This window comes from Aphis gossypii, chromosome 3, assembly GCF_020184175.1.
Source record: "Aphis gossypii isolate Hap1 chromosome 3, ASM2018417v2, whole genome shotgun sequence".
Classification (NCBI taxonomy): domain Eukaryota; kingdom Metazoa; phylum Arthropoda; class Insecta; order Hemiptera; family Aphididae; genus Aphis; species Aphis gossypii.
Window position 1 is genome coordinate 19,665,650 of NC_065532.1, and position 16,756 is coordinate 19,682,405.

At 25.2% G+C, this 16,756-nt stretch overlaps 1 protein-coding gene across 1 annotated transcript; it reads left to right on the plus strand.

The window, feature by feature from the left end:
* The first annotated feature begins 8,966 nt into the window (after positions 1–8,966).
* Positions 8,967–16,319, plus strand: LOC114126387 (carboxypeptidase B-like). Its single transcript, XM_027990326.2, has 8 exons — positions 8,967–9,662; positions 11,884–12,140; positions 12,237–12,345; positions 12,740–12,901; positions 13,471–13,675; positions 13,739–13,925; positions 14,632–14,815; positions 15,485–16,319. The coding sequence occupies exons 1-8, from the start codon at positions 9,422–9,424 to the stop codon at positions 15,688–15,690; spliced, it is 1,551 nt and encodes a 516-aa protein (XP_027846127.2). The 5' UTR covers positions 8,967–9,421; the 3' UTR covers positions 15,691–16,319.
* Positions 16,320–16,756: the final 437 nt, after the last annotated feature.

The following is a 16,756-nucleotide window of genomic DNA, read 5'->3' on the forward strand; positions in this document are numbered from 1 at the left end:
CATTACTTCATACAAGAAGTTGCAAATTACAACACTAAATATTAAATTTTGAAATGGTTGATATCGATGTTGAAGGCAGTATCAGTATGATCGTATAGGTACTACTGCAGGCTATATGTAGATTAGATCGATAATCTATACATTTACCTAATATATTTAATAAACAAGCCGATAATGAAAACAATAATCCAATATTCGCATTCTGGGTTTTTACACTTTTTATTATTTATTTTTATTACAATAGCATAATAAACATATAAGAATCCACATCTAGATTAATGGAAAAAAGCAATAAAAAAGCAAAAATAAATTGGTTTATTTGGAATCAGAATAAAATGAAACGAATTTATGTATTCAAATTAGATTTCTATATCATATATATAAAAAAGAAGCATATACTTTAAAGTACGAACCCTAACGAATAATTATATTTTAAAATTTCTAAGTAATTTTTTTGCTATCAGATAATGACTAAATGATTTATAATATATATACACATATTATATCAAACATATGGTTAATAAAACATAGTTAATAATATACTCATAAATAACTTACTGTCTTACTGTCGAAGAAACATGTATCAATATTATAAATAACTTATGAACTCAAATAACAATAAAATTCAATAAAAATATTAATAAATTTTAATTTTTACCAGATAGTGATTGCAAACAACTATAATTCCTCCTAACCATTTAAAAAATATCTGGTGAATACTAATATACTTAATATTTAAAAAAATTATAATCATTACACGCTTAATTATTTGAAAAGTGAACTTTTTAATTTAAAATATTATTTTAAGAAATTTCTAAGAAGTTCTTTTCAAATAGAAAAATAAATCACATATTATATTTTATCTACATAATTATTATCATTGTGTGAATGTATTTTAGTAATATGACTAATTTAATGAAGTATTTAAATTATTTACAATAAATTATAAAAAAGAAAAATTGAGCTATTAAATCATATGATAAATGATTGATCATTTAATAATTATAAATTTATCAGTTTTTGGTAAATATTTATTGTATTTTTTTTTTTTACAAGTATGAATCGAATAAATGTTTACATTTCACAGTCAAATAGGTTACCTACCAACCTATGTTTTCAATAAAAACTTATTAAACTTAATTATAGAAAAAAGTACTATCAAACAAATTATATTATGCGCTTATCAAAAACTATAAATAATTTTATCGAAAAGCAGAACAGAAATTATAGTATTATCTATAACTATAATTTAAGTATTAGAGTATTTTTATTTTAAACCATGTACCTACACAGTTGTAAAAATGTAAAAACTATTAAAACCAACAATATTTCAAAAACATTTTTAATCTTAACTTGAAATTAATAAATTAAATCATCATAAAAAGCTATTTCAGCAGTCATTTAAAATCATTAAGTTCTTACATTAATCAATAAATGAACTAACTAGTAAAATTAAAATGTTAAAAATGAATAAATGTTTTGGCTCAACTCAAACTGTTTAACTAGTAAATGACCGCCTTTGAATACTACCAAAACTACATTTGTTTTAAAAAAAATATTGAATAATATCTAATACAACTATTTCAATAGTCCTAACTTTGACATTAAAAAAATATATGAATATAATAAAATTATAGTTTAAACTTTAAAAGCTATTCAAAATTCAAATATCTATTATTTTATTTTATTTGTACTGATTAAGACGTATTATTATTTTTTCAAATATTCGCAAAAATGATATTGTGTTCACCATGATTACCAAATTATTTTTAAAATTATATTATATTTTTATTTAAAATCTAAATTTAAAATTATTTAAAACCAAATGCACAAAAATAAATGTGTTACAAATTATATTATTTCATTCAAGTACCTAAAGCACTTTAAAATAACATACATATTACTTAAGACGTGAATAGAGATGATAATAAGGGTTTTTAGCATCTATGACTCAAAAATTATTTCTAAACTATTTACATGATAATCCAAAAATCAACAAAAATAACATATCAGCTCTGTCATCAGTGCCCATCACACCTCATAAATAAAATTAAATAATACCTACTTACATAAAAATGTTTAAATGTATCAAACTGTATTTAAAAATAAAATAATACACTTATTGTCTAATTTAAACATTTTAAAAGAGCTTAATTTAATAAAAATAAAAATAAATTGATTTGGTATCTATTGTTTGAAACAATTTTAGCGCCTATCATAATGCTACTTAGATAATGCTATACCAGTGCTGTGATGTATTAATGTAGTATACCTACACAAAAACACAAGTATAATATATTTATTAAATTATTTCGTTCCTGGTTCCGCATTCGATCTAGGCTGTATTTTAAATTTTCAGTAGCACTTAAAGGTACTAATTAAAATGAACTTTCTTATGCAGGATCTATTTAATGTTCAAACTTAAAAGTGAAATATGACTAAATTATTCTTTAAGCACCTATTGATAATAAAAAGCTAAAACGAAAATGATGGTGTACGTGCGACTACATATTCATCACACTAGTAGATAAATACTTGGGGTGTTTGGACCAGTTAAACAACTAAATATTAGTCTGGTTTAAGGCTGGAAAACTCGTCTTCATATTGTTTGTGATTTGGTGTACCTTACAGTGTAGTTGTTATGCACTACAACTGCTACATACCTACCACTGGTGCCTAGTATTAACATGCATATTTTATATGACATGTTAAAATCCTTTCTTCTGAGAGAGATTCTAATACATTGAACCCATCAATGATCTTCAGGTACCTACGTAATATCCGAAATAAAATAAAAATAAACACTCTGACCCAATTTCTAAAAATATAATAAAACCGCTTTGCTTATAGGTATTTGTATTATACTAGTATATAACCTACACAATAATTAACATAGTAATCTAAATCAGATACAAAACATGTAAATTAAGCCTAACGGGTAGGTAACTTAAACCGTTTTTGAAAAGTTAAGAATTTTAAGATTGTTTTTAGACTATCTATATTTATTTTTTTTTTTTTTAAATTATTATATCATGTGTAATAATATCCACAATAATATAAATATAACTTATTATCTAACTATAAGTTTATCTCATTATAATTAATGTCTATCAATAATTTTAGTAAATACTCAAGAATAATTTTAGTTCACTCGAAAAAATTCTTTTCAACACAAATGTCACTTATATCTACCTATTTATTTAGTTTTATGGTATAAAATATAAATGTACATAATATAATAACATAGATTATATAGGTTAAATTACTACCCAAGTTTTAATTTAGGTCACCCATTTAATATAATACTTTTTTGTATGAATTTTACAGATAATATCAGAATCAGAAAGCTTTTATGTTCATTTATTTTAAGTAAGTAGGTAACTAAAAGTTCGTGTACCTAATAAGTTTTCTTCGTCTACATCAAAATAATGTAGGTTCCTATGATTTATACTAGATACTTCGTACATTCGCACCTAAATGTTAGTAACAATAAAAACAAAATTAATGGAATACTTTTTCATGACTTTATGATTAATTACCATACCATAGTTATTTTTTAACATTAACATACTTTTCTTAATTTTCAAGGCTATTATAATTTACTAATGATATTAATTTATCTTGTTTTTATTTTAGGTGAACAAAAATTAACCTAACAAAATCAATAAAATATAAACGAATACTGCAAGAGTGAAATAAATAAATTATAACAATATTTTAAAACTACTAATTTTGAAATTTCTTTGAATAGATGCACAAAATATAAGCTGTAAATTAAAGTAAAAAATTTTTCAATTAAGTACTTTTCAAAACAAACAAAATTGTAATAGCTAATTATTCACGCTAGAAATATAATATAGAATTAAAATTATTGAAAAGTGAAATACATTAAATTTTAAAAAACGCATTAGTTCACATTTTAACCAAGTTCAATTATAATTAGTTTCACCATCCTAAAAATTTAAATTTTGTGTCAATTTTGTAAATAAACTTTTACTTAGTACCAATTAATTCTATATTATAATCTAGTTCAACTGTTTACAGTTTGTTAAGGAAATTTAGGGCAACGTACTTATATATAAAAATTACATAGGTACATTCCAGTATGTCACTGTACCTTATGCTATGGCTTTAATATCTAATAATTTAAATGACACCTATATTATTCAGCAAAAAAGTATTTGTAGAAAGCACAGTAGGTAGAAAAAATGAGAATAAAAATAAATAATAATAACTTATTATTTTAGTAGGTAGGCACTTTTAAACAAAACTAATTTTGGTCTAATGATAATATTTCAAAATATTTTCTAACAATGAAAATGAATGTTTTTGAAAACCATTTGGTATAAACGATTGAAAACAAAAATAATTACGTTTTATAATATTTTTAATCAAACTAAAATACCATTATAATTATAGGTATATTAAGTTATTATTATTCATAAGTTTATAATAAATTAACTTATAATACAACGCAATGGTCATCAAAATAAAAAACTATTTTAATAAAATTCGTGGAAAATATGTTATATTTGTATACTTATAATCGATAAGGATTTTTACATAGATAATTCTATAAGGTTTTAAAAATATTATAATTCACCTACTATTTTTAATATAGAGATTGTAGAATGTTGACTTTTTACCTATAGCACATGAACTTTAATATGACAATGTGACGCAAGACAATTTTAATGATTGGAATTATAAAAGCCATAGATAGGTACTCACTTAAAAGATAACTATATTTTTATAGATACCAAATTATATGGACGTTAACATAGTAACATTAAAAAAACTACCTAATAAGATATAATCAAATCCATTTCATGTGAAATTAATGCTGTGCGTATAGATTAAAGTAAATACATTTTTTTGTATTGATTTTATCGTGATGAATCGAAATAATAATAATGCTTTAAATTTAAAGCTAGGTACGAAGTATCTATACACAATAATTTCAAAAATAAATTATAATAAATTTAATTGACAAATAACATATTTTTATGGTTGTACGATTTTAAGCGTTGGGATGACCGATATATTTAGTATACCATTGTATATACCTACATAATACTGCATTGATAGTTTTACTACTTTTTACAATAGATTTTGTCTACGCCCGGTTTTCAATTAACCATTACGAGTACGGAGTGACGACCGATGTGCTCTGCAGCAGGAAGAAGAAATTAAAATCTCTCGTAGGTAACTGTGTAATACAATGTAAATACGATATGGTCATTACTCATTATAATCGATTTGCATTCGTGAACTCTAGATAATATATTAACGGGTCGATGTCTATGCTAATAATAAGGACACTATGAGCGATGTTTATAATACTGTATAGGAACGTTGATTAACAAATTAATAAATATAATATGTACATCGTGTACACATGAAATTATTAAACAATCGTTGACTTTCCAGTACCTATCTATTTAATATAATTGTCTTGTGAATTGTGTATATGAGTTATGGTGTAATTATATTATAATATAATAATACCTATACAATAAGTCATATGCATCAAACGAATTGAGGTTACGGGTTTGTAGGTATAATAAAAGACGCAGTGGTCTATTAAAAATTATTAAGCTACGTTTATTTTTGTTTTAAAATATTATGAATATATAAAACGTATACGCCGTTTAATGAATAGGTACCTAATAAATAGTATGATTAAAAATTAAAAGGCAATAACTAATTTCAACTGGGTCAAATTGTTATATTATATTAGAAATTATACAGTTGATATTCGAGTACCTACCTATACCCGTAAATGTATTTATTTTTTTTAAATCAGGAAACTCACTTTGAAGCTGTATAGTAGTAGGCTTCCAGTGTACCTCACCATTGAGTAGGTAGGTCACTATAATAGAAGTGTTAAATTTGAATTCAACAATAACCCATTGTGCACGAAAAATGATTCTAGTCAGATATGGTCTATCAGCCCATTATTACAAAGAATACTTTATTATATATAATATATTTATATTATATTATTTAATAATTTATTTTACTGTTGGTTGAATTTATGGAGGAAACATCGCATTTATTATATTATAAACCAATTAGTATAATAACATATATTAACATTATTATTATTATTTTTAAGTCGATAGGTACTGAGACTATACTCAAATAATAACGATTAAAATAAGGTTGTGGTATAAACTATAGGCAATAGCTTAAAACTAATCTTACATAACTTTGTAACAGCGTGTAAACGATATTATGATAAATCTTGTTTTAAAATGTATAGGTAGACAATTTTATCATAAATAAATAAAAAAACTAAAAAATTAGAATAGGTATTTAAAATACATATATATAAATACTACAAAATTCTTAAAATATCAAATAAATGCAAAATTGAATATTTTTGATAAAAACTAATCTTTACAGTTATTCGTTTTTAAATCGCAATAGTCAATTACTTTAATTTTATTTAAAATTGTTTAAGCGTAAAAATTTTCGTTTACACTCAATATTTTATAATATACTTTAATAACTGACAATTTTAACTATTGGCTTCCCAAAAATAACCAACAAGTCTCTAGATCTTAATTTTCTATTAGCAACCACCTTTTAAGAAAAGATAGAAGTATTTTTTACTATATAAAACGTTTAACATAATAATTTTCTTTAGTAATAAAATCAATACCTTCATTTTTTCATTTAGAAGGCGGTTCCCAACCTGGGGTACGTGACATGATCTCAAAGGGTACGCGAAAAATTATTTTTCATTTATTTATATTCTAAATTGATATTTGGGGTACGTGAAATAGTGGTGAAAGAGGTCAAAGGGTACGTGAATTAAAAAAGGTTGCAGAGAACCGCTGACTTAGAATATAATTACACAAACTAAAACTATAATATAAGGTTAAGATACATATTTTATATATTAGATATTAAAATATAATTATATATTTATTTATAGTTATTTATGGTTAATAGTTACTATATTTACTATTATGTATAGCCAAATAGCCAAGTAGATAGGTATAATTTTTGTGATCAAAATGATTATAATGTTTATACATACAATTTATGCTTTAAAATGTAATGTTCAAATTACTTTACTATTTAACATTAACATCTATAATATATTAAAGATATATATATATTATATTCTGTACTTATAAAGGTTTTATAGAGATTTTATATAAAGTGTACAGATATTTTCATAAGATTTCCATATAATTATTAAATCATATAAGAAAAACATTCAAGTTAGCTTATTTCTTACCTATGTATTACTTAATTCAAATAGAAAACCACATTGAAGAATGAAATATAGGTCATAATAATATTGAAGAATGAAGATGTAAATAAATACCTAACAATAATACTGTAACGAAAAATAAATTATCCTATGTATAATGTATATATGTATATTATATTACTATAATATATGTTTATATATAGTGTTATTATACATAATTTCTATGAAAATATCTAATTTATGTATACCTACTGTGTATATTTATTAACAATCAAATAGTTTGTAAAATATATTTATCCACCTATATCAATTAGGCAAATAACTAATAAGAAGTAAATAATAAATAGAAATACAATTGCACGTGACTCAAATATTGGGTCCTAAGTATACATAAGTCAAGTATTTTGTAAAGATCGTAATAAAAATAATATAACTACCATACAATTCACAACACCCAACAACAGGCACATAATATTTATGCCAATAAATATATTATTAACATTTTTTTTTTCTAAGAATAATATTAGTATTCTTATTTTTTAGTTTCTTATAAAATTAAACAAACGTTAAACTATGTCAATCACAAATTGAAATGGCATCTCTATAATGTACTAAAAAAAATTGTCACAGTAAATTCTAAAATATTTTAAATTTTAAATAAACACAATTTATTTAATGGTCTTTGAAATAATATTTTGGAAAAAAGAAGAGTTATAAATTGTGTGCAGTAAACCATCGATGTACACGTGCGACAAATAAAAGCCATAGTGTGATTCGTATACCAAATATCTATTGATTCAGTGATACAGACCTAAATACCGTCAATATTTTAAAACCTAAAACGGCCTAGCATCAACCACTCATGTATCAACCTAATTTTTAATAATTTCAATTATAGTTAGAATGAGGTTTTAGGTTCACGACCGTAACTATTTTTCTCCACTATCAATTTACTTTTAGTGTCAAAATTAGAAATGATCACCCATTTATTAATTTTCTGGTCAAGAATATTTTTCTATACATTTTTATGTAATATTAAATATCAAATACAAAATAAATAAATATTAAAAACCATTATGATGAAATATGATAAAATAGATATAAATATTTTTAATAATTTCAAATTATATTACAATACAATCATTATCATTAATTTTTTAATTAGGTACCTACATATTATTAATATTGTGTTTACTTAGTACAAAAATAATATAAACATTAAAATTAAATAATGTGTGTCGTAATTTTATGCACTATATACCTAGAAATAAAATTCATTTTAATAAAGAGCGAGCTCATTTGGAGGTTTTCATACGTGATTTTAATAATTGAAGAAAAATTTAAAGTACCTATATTTAACAACGGAGGAAAACCGTATCTCACTTTCCGGTTCCGCAAACGATTGTCGGTCTTGAAATGATCGTCTCAGTGTCATATACTGTTGTATTCATATCAAAAATCATATTGCTAGGTCGAGGCGTTTACCTATATTATTAAATTACATACTTACCCGTGTGTATTGTACGGGTATATCTTGTTTTGTCCGTCCTACGAATAAACTATACACAACTTGTGACAAATAATGACTACGATTTCGTCGCCGTCGAAAAAGAAAGTCAAACACGACTCTACGAATTTACGTACAAATAATAATATGTAATAAAATTAATATAATATCGATAATAAAACGATGGTCTAGGCATAACGATATGACAATAATATATTATAAACAGGTACACGATAAATCGCGCGTGACGCGTCCGTATACCTAACTACCATCGCTGCTCAAGTCACCGGTGCCGGCCGGTGGTGCAGTCAGTTCACATCGACGTTCAGCCCGCGACGCACCTCACACGACGAGTCCTCGCCGACAGTATCCACGATTTTTGTCCACCTAGGATTATAATTTATAATACAGTAAGGCACTAAAATTACATCGTAATAACACTATGACAACGGCGGATGTCGATGCAGCAGATTTGGACAGCGGCGGCGGCGACTGGTAATCGCGAACGATCGACTTTTTTTCATCGCATCCGGGAAATAAATCTGACTACCCGACATAATAATACTATAATAACCGATTTGTGCGATTTTCGAAAATAATAATACCCGAGACAATAACATTGTTTTTGATAACTCGTGTATTCAATACTTTATAATAAAATATAATTTACTAACTGTGGCTCAAAAATGAAGTTGCCGCCACTGCAATGGCTCGCAGTAGCGGCCGTCATCGTCGTTGTCGCGGCGGCCGCCTCGCCGACGACCAACGCTCCGGCTGCAGCGGCCGCCGATAAAGCCGAAGATGACGACGACGACGGTGGAGGCGGTGGCCTGGACGGCGTATTTCCGTTCAAAGCCATCCAACTGTACAACACCGTGGCCGGTTACTTGGAATACATTTTCGACATGGTCATAGCACCGATCACGGGTAAGTTCGGGTAATGATTGTAAACGGGGGCGGCGGGAGTGGAGTTAGACGACGGGGCTGGTTAGGACTATTTAGGCGCATTTACGCATAACTATAAATATATAGGCAAAGCCTCTCATTTACCATCGGTACACAATTAAATTAATTAGTTATTGATATAAAACGAGTTGAATTTTAAAATTTGTGGGAAAAAGTAAATTTAGTATTAACTTCTCGCGTCGACATTATTTCACATTTGTTTAACTCGGTCAATATTACTTTGGTAATTTGGTTTATTTATTATGATTGCTAGATTCTTTGCTTTTCGCATCACCTGATCTCAATACCTATTATACCTATCGGCTATAGTGTCCAGATATTAATTTTAATTTTTCAATTCCCTTCTTTTTAACAACCCCGAGTCATCGAGTTTATTCAACCACCGACCAACTTGATAATCATACATTATTATTTATTTACTGCAACAGTATACCTACTACTAATATTTTTCTCTGAACTCTTTATTTGATTTCGTTTTAATACACTTTGTACTCGTAAAAATTGTAATATTTGTTTTTACTGTCATTTCGAAGAATAAAACCGCGATAAATGAAAATTTAATTCAAAAATAAACTTTCAACTAGGTACTATTTTTTTAGTTAAATTAAAATTTTCATAGAAAAATGTACGAATATAACCTCCAACTTAAACATGAAATAAAATTTATATTTTATATGTAAACATCTAACGAATAACTGTTGTAAAAAACATTTATTATATTTCTATGCCCTTATTCTTTCAACCATCATGATTACTAATTGGGTACCAAGCTATTTTAAATGAGTAAAGGTACAAACATACACTCATTAATATATTGGCATATTACTTAAAATGTCATCAATTATGTCGATTTGCCCGTTCGATAGTTAGGAGCATAACCTGAACGTTCTATACATAGTGTAATTAAAATAGAGCTTATAATTTACAAATTGCTTTTACTACTATAATAATTTTAATGGTCTTAATATTAATTGGTATATCTTTTTTTTTTAAGTATCACTAGTAAAGACTTAATGCCTCTCTTAAAAAATAATTATAAACATAATGAAATTATTACACGTTATATTGCCAATTTTTAAACTTAAATATTTTTAATCCTCAATACTTTTTAATACACAAATAACATATTTTATCATTATTGTTAAATGATTTCTGATGATACTGGTTGACTTTAAATGTTTTAGTAGTTTATTAAATTTTATGATAAAGGAACACATCATAAATTTATGGTCTTCATTCTTGTCTTTTGATTGTGCTTTAACTTACAAAATATATTTTAAAATATGGTCAAATAAACATAATATATTATATAACATTTATGTATGTTTTTTTTTAAATTAGTATACTCTACTTTATTATAATATATATTATGTACTTTTAATATTATTATATATTTATAATTTAATTCTTTAAATTTATGAAATTAGCACTTCAAATTCGTTTCGAAGTTTTAGCGTTAGATTGTTATTTTTTACGAATAACAATATTGAACTCAATACTAAATTCTATTATTGACCCATTAATTCGATATGCGTATTGTTGATGGTCTTCAATAGGCAATAGCTTAATGGTAAATTAAGAATTTAAATACCTACATATTTAAACTATTAGTAAGAAAAATAGTAATATGTTTTTATGAACACAAAAATGATCACTATTATGATTCAAATAAAATTGTTCAAAGCAAAAGTTTAGTTAATTTTTTTTTAATACTTAAAAACAAGCAATGATATGGTTATAAAATATAATCATAACAACGAAACGTACGCTTATAAATGTAATACATAAAAACCTATATCGATTTAAATCTTAAATATCATTAATGTTCATTGTTTTATTTTAATGCAATTCCGAGAATTTATGAATAAAATTAGTTAAAAGACGGTAACATTAAATATCCATTAAGTCCATAAATGTGAACTTTAATGAAATTTAGTGTAAATTAAAATGTAAACTAGTCTTCAAAATATTTATAGGATACATCAATTTAGGAGACTATTTTTTTCTTTGTATATTCCAAACGATATGTTATACACTTGAGTATAAACTGTAAAAATATTATATTTTAAATATTTGTATTTAAAAATAAATAAAAATACAAAAAATATCCAGCATCTACATTTTTAAATGTTAAATCATACGATGTAATTGTATGATTTTTATAATATTTGTTATATCTCAGGCGGTGTATCAAACAAAAAACAGACAACCAGTAGAGTGTCGTACAAAAGATATCAAATTATTCGAGTTTTACCATCTGACGAGGACGAAGTACTCGATTTAGAAGCAATGTCCGAAGAACCAGGTGTGCAAGTTTGGATGCCTATACGGTTGAATAATACTGCAGATCTCGTATTACCGCCAAGTGTAGCTAGAGACGTAAAACAATTTTTAACACAAAGAGAAATCAACTTCGTTGTACTCAGTTCCGATTTAGAAGTATGCGTACATTTTAATTATACATTTAAAATTTAAATATTCATTAAGAAAAAACGATTTATATGATTTGATATATTTTTTTAATGACTATTATAGAGAAGCATTAATAAACAAAATCCTAAATCGCCATCTCTTAATCAAAAATCAGAGTTAAAAGCAACAAAAGGTCATGTAATGACTTGGAATAGATATCATCGTTATCAAGGTAAAATAAATATCAAATAATTAAAACTTAATTATAAAGTATAGTCATATAGGTACATAAGAATGAACAATCTATATAAAAAAAAATTGTATTTATTGCCAATATTTTAATAATGCAGATAATACTATTTTTTTTTTATATATAGATAGTAACGTGATTCAATTAACATTTTTTATTTATTTTATTTTTTACGTTAATAATATATCTAATAATATTTATATTATACAAACTAAAAGTAATGTTTTCCAAATTTAAAATAATTTTTTGAATTGATTATTTCTAATCATGATTTGTAGTATTAATTCCTTATTATTGGTACCTATCAATAATAAATAAAACTCATTTTAATAAATATATCAATGATGGATATTTGAATACTTCTGAATATTTTCAGATATTCTGGACTACTTAATGTATCTATCGGAAAACTATCCTCATTTGGTGGAATTGTTGCCTATCGGAAAAACAGTAGAAGGCCGACCGCTAAAAGTAGTAAAAATATCAAGTGGACAAACTAGGGAAAACGCTGCCAAACCTGCTATCTGGATTGATGCAGGTAAAATGTATTAAATGAAATGTATATACTATTTCAATTTTTAATTTTTAAGCCATTTATGATCGTATATTGGATAGATGGAACCTCAACATTTTTTATTTTAGAGTTTATATTCTTTGTTATACTGATATTGAACTAACTCTCTTAAGTTATATTATAGAATCATTTTTAAAAACCCATATTATTTTTGCGATTGTTTAATGCTTTTATAATTCCCACGTATCAGTGCAAAAATGATTAAAAAAAAATCAAAGGAGTTAGAACTAAGAATAGCAAAGTTAAAACAATTAAAATCTTATAGGATTTAAATAACAACGCAATTAAACTGGTATATAATTATAAATTACTTATAGAGAACAATTATTAAAATTAAAATTAAAAATGAATATAATATAGAAACAAAATTAAAACTCAATATTTCTCATTAAACAACCATTTAATGTATTTCTATTGGTAGATTTCTAAAATTAAATAAAAATCTATAACCTTAGACTATTATAGCTATTATAGTTTCATTTTTAATAATGTATTCTTAATTAAACAATATCAATTGATATTTTCGGTAATAGGAATTCACGCAAGGGAATGGATATCACCAGCTGTAGCACTATTCATTTTAAGGCAATTAGTAGAAAATAAATCTTACAGAACATTGGTTTCTGAGATTGATTGGTATATTCTACCAATGATAAATGCAGATGGTTACGAATATAGTCATACTGTAGATCGTCTATGGAGAAAGTCTAGGAGGACTGCAGCTACCAAGTCAGGAAGGTAAATACCCAATAATTAATTCATAGTTTTTCAAAATTAAATTTCAAAAAAACATGTTTTTAGAACTCTATGGGATATGTCATATGGTTGTGAAGGTGTTGATTTAAACAGAAACTGGGATTGGCACTGGGCTGGAGTTGGCTCTAGTAAAGACCCGTGTTCTGACACTTTTGCTGGATCGCACGCTTTTTCGGAACCAGAAACTAGAGCAGTTTCTGATTTTATATTGGACCACAGGGATAGAATACAAGTAATTTAAGATTCTAGTTTTTAAATCTAAAACCACAAAATAAGTGTGTTTTAATTTAGTTATTCTCCATTGTTATATGATAGATAGTAATTGCATTATTATTATCTTATAAAATAGATTTTAAATTTGTTCTTATTTACTTTAATTTCATTAAATTATGAATATATACGTTAAACACTTATGAAAACGCTATACACTCTCATAGTTTTATATGTTGTCTATGTCTTACAAACGTACAATACACCAAATTTGAATTCAGTAAAACATATTTTGTGTTTGTGTTATTAGCTTTAACATTAGAGTTAATTAACATATGACCAAACTTAACATTAAGAATATCGTCTTTCATTTTTGTAAATTTTATACAATATCATAATTTTTGAGGAAGTTATAAATAGATAAATCAATAAAATATAAAATTTCGCATAACCTGCTTAAAAATTAAAATAACATAAAAAGATTAAACTTAAAAACAAAATTAAATTATTAAATATCTTTACTCGATGTCTTAGGACTTAGGAGTTAAGATAATATATTTGTTCTTTAAAATAATAAAATAATTACAGAATACATTAATCGGTAAATAATTGGAATGTTAAAATAAAGTTAATTGATTTCAAGAAAAAATTATAAGCATATGCAAAAATGATGTTTGCAATGTCAGCATTATTTGAGAAAATTATGCCTTAATAATGAATGTTTGCAGGTATATTTAACTCTACATTCTTACTCACAAATGTGGCTAGTACCTTGGAGTCACACAAAAAAACTTGCGGATGATTATGATGATATGATGTACTTAGCGAGACAAGCAACTGAAGCAATTCAAAAAGTACACGGTTCGCAGTATCGACTCGGCACTACACCATCATTGCTTTACACTACATCAGGTATTATAATATGTAAATAGGGCGATTCACCAAGTATGCTCAAATTATGCTCACCGCCTTTTTTACCTTAATAATGGAATAACCTGATTTTCAAAAAAAAAATTATCCTCTGAATAATTTGTTATAATAGAAAGAAAATTATGACTTAAAAAACAAACGCTACTTCTTAAATAGTTCAAAAAATCAAGAAAATTTGAAATAATGAGTTTTAAGTGTATTTAAAAATTCAAAAAAAAAAAAAAAATAGAAACAAATTCATTCAGTATTAAAAAAAAAATAGGAAGGAGTGTGAAATACTTGGTGAATCACTGTGCGTATAATATATAAAACTATCTAAAAATATTATATGTCATTTAATTTAATAATTCCGTCTTCCATAAAAACAATTGAGAAAAATATATATTAATAAAAGGAAATAATTAACCTATAACTAATATTTATACAGAAAAAATACTTTATGAATAATTACATATTATTTAAATAATGCATACATTAGTACACAGTTGTCACAGTTATGTCCACAATAATGATATAATATTTTTGTAAAAATCAATATGGACAACAATAAATAAGTAGTTAAGCAATTAATATGTCGTGTGTATATTAAATTTTATGGCACGTATGTAAATATATATTGAACAACTAAGTATATATTATTAATTGTTCTAGGATGTTCGGATGACTGGGCCAAAGGGAAAGCTGGTATAAAATACAGCTATACGATAGAACTTCCAGACAAAGGAATGTACGGTTTTCTATTGCCAGCTGAGAAGATTGTGACAACAGGGAAAGAAATATTCACAGGCATTAAATCCGTAGCAAAATCAATATTGAAAATTAACAGCATGAAGGAGAAGACTAAATTAATAGGATGATATTAATTTATTATACCTTTTGTCTTGACGTGAAATTTGACAAGAAAATGACTTTCAGTTAAATTTTAATATTTAAGAACAATTAAAATAAACTGGTCAGAAAAAAAATGTTGAAAGTTAAAAATTATTTTACTCTATCTTCATTGTGTAGGTAGATTTGTTCTCGGATCAAATAGAAGAATTAACAGGTTAACCATAATTCATATTTTTTATAATTATAATTTACAAATAAATGTTCCAGATTAGAACCTAAAACCTAATAATAGTCGTTTCCCAAGCGAAAACAGATTAAAGATATGTAGTCGTTTATAGTAATAATTAAGAAGTGTACAACTCACTAATTACGACCATTTGTTTAAAAAAATTCTAAAAATTGAACCTAGCTAGATAGTTTACTCTGAATCACCAAAAATGTCACAAAACTTGAAACTCATCATATTACACAATCAAAAATATACAAATTATTTCGTGTTACTGTTTACAACTATTTATAATAATTAATTTGAATGAAATAGGTACATTATACGTACTATATTGTGCCAGTAATTCATATATTATATTATGATATTATAATTTTATTTTTAAAAGAATAAGTATAGGTATTATAATATAATAAATTCATACCTGGATTAACGTGTTAAATTATTCTATCACGTGTCTATAAAAAGATGCAACGGACCAACGTGTGCCGCTTCATTAAACAAATGGTTTTTATGGCTGTTTTCAAGCAATCACGTTAGTATATTGAATATTTTTCATGAGAAGGTTAATATACTCTTATGGAAGTTCATTAATTGCACTTAAAATTGCCTTTCATATTATAGGTACCGATTGCACTCGACTGCTTTAGTGTTGTTAGACCAATAAAATGTCAGCTGTCAGTCATTTGAATTTAAAATACTATATAACATTTATTTTCATTATATTTAGTTAACAATTAGTTAGCTGCATAATTTAAATTAAATAAAAATCATACAATAATAAAAGTAATAAAATACTAATAACAGTTTAAATATATGAATATCATCAAATCATTCAAAGAAATTATAGTTTCTACTCTTTTACA

Coding starts and splice junctions, on each gene's coding strand:
- LOC114126387 (XM_027990326.2), top strand. CDS start 9,422: ATGAAGTTGCCGCCACTGCAATGGCTCGCAGTAGCGGCCGTCATCGTC. Junction 12,902..13,470: donor TGCTATCTGGATTGATGCAG/GTAAAATGTATT, acceptor TTTCGGTAATAG/GAATTCACGCAAGGGAATGG. Junction 13,676..13,738: donor GCAGCTACCAAGTCAGGAAG/GTAAATACCCAA, acceptor ACATGTTTTTAG/AACTCTATGGGATATGTCAT.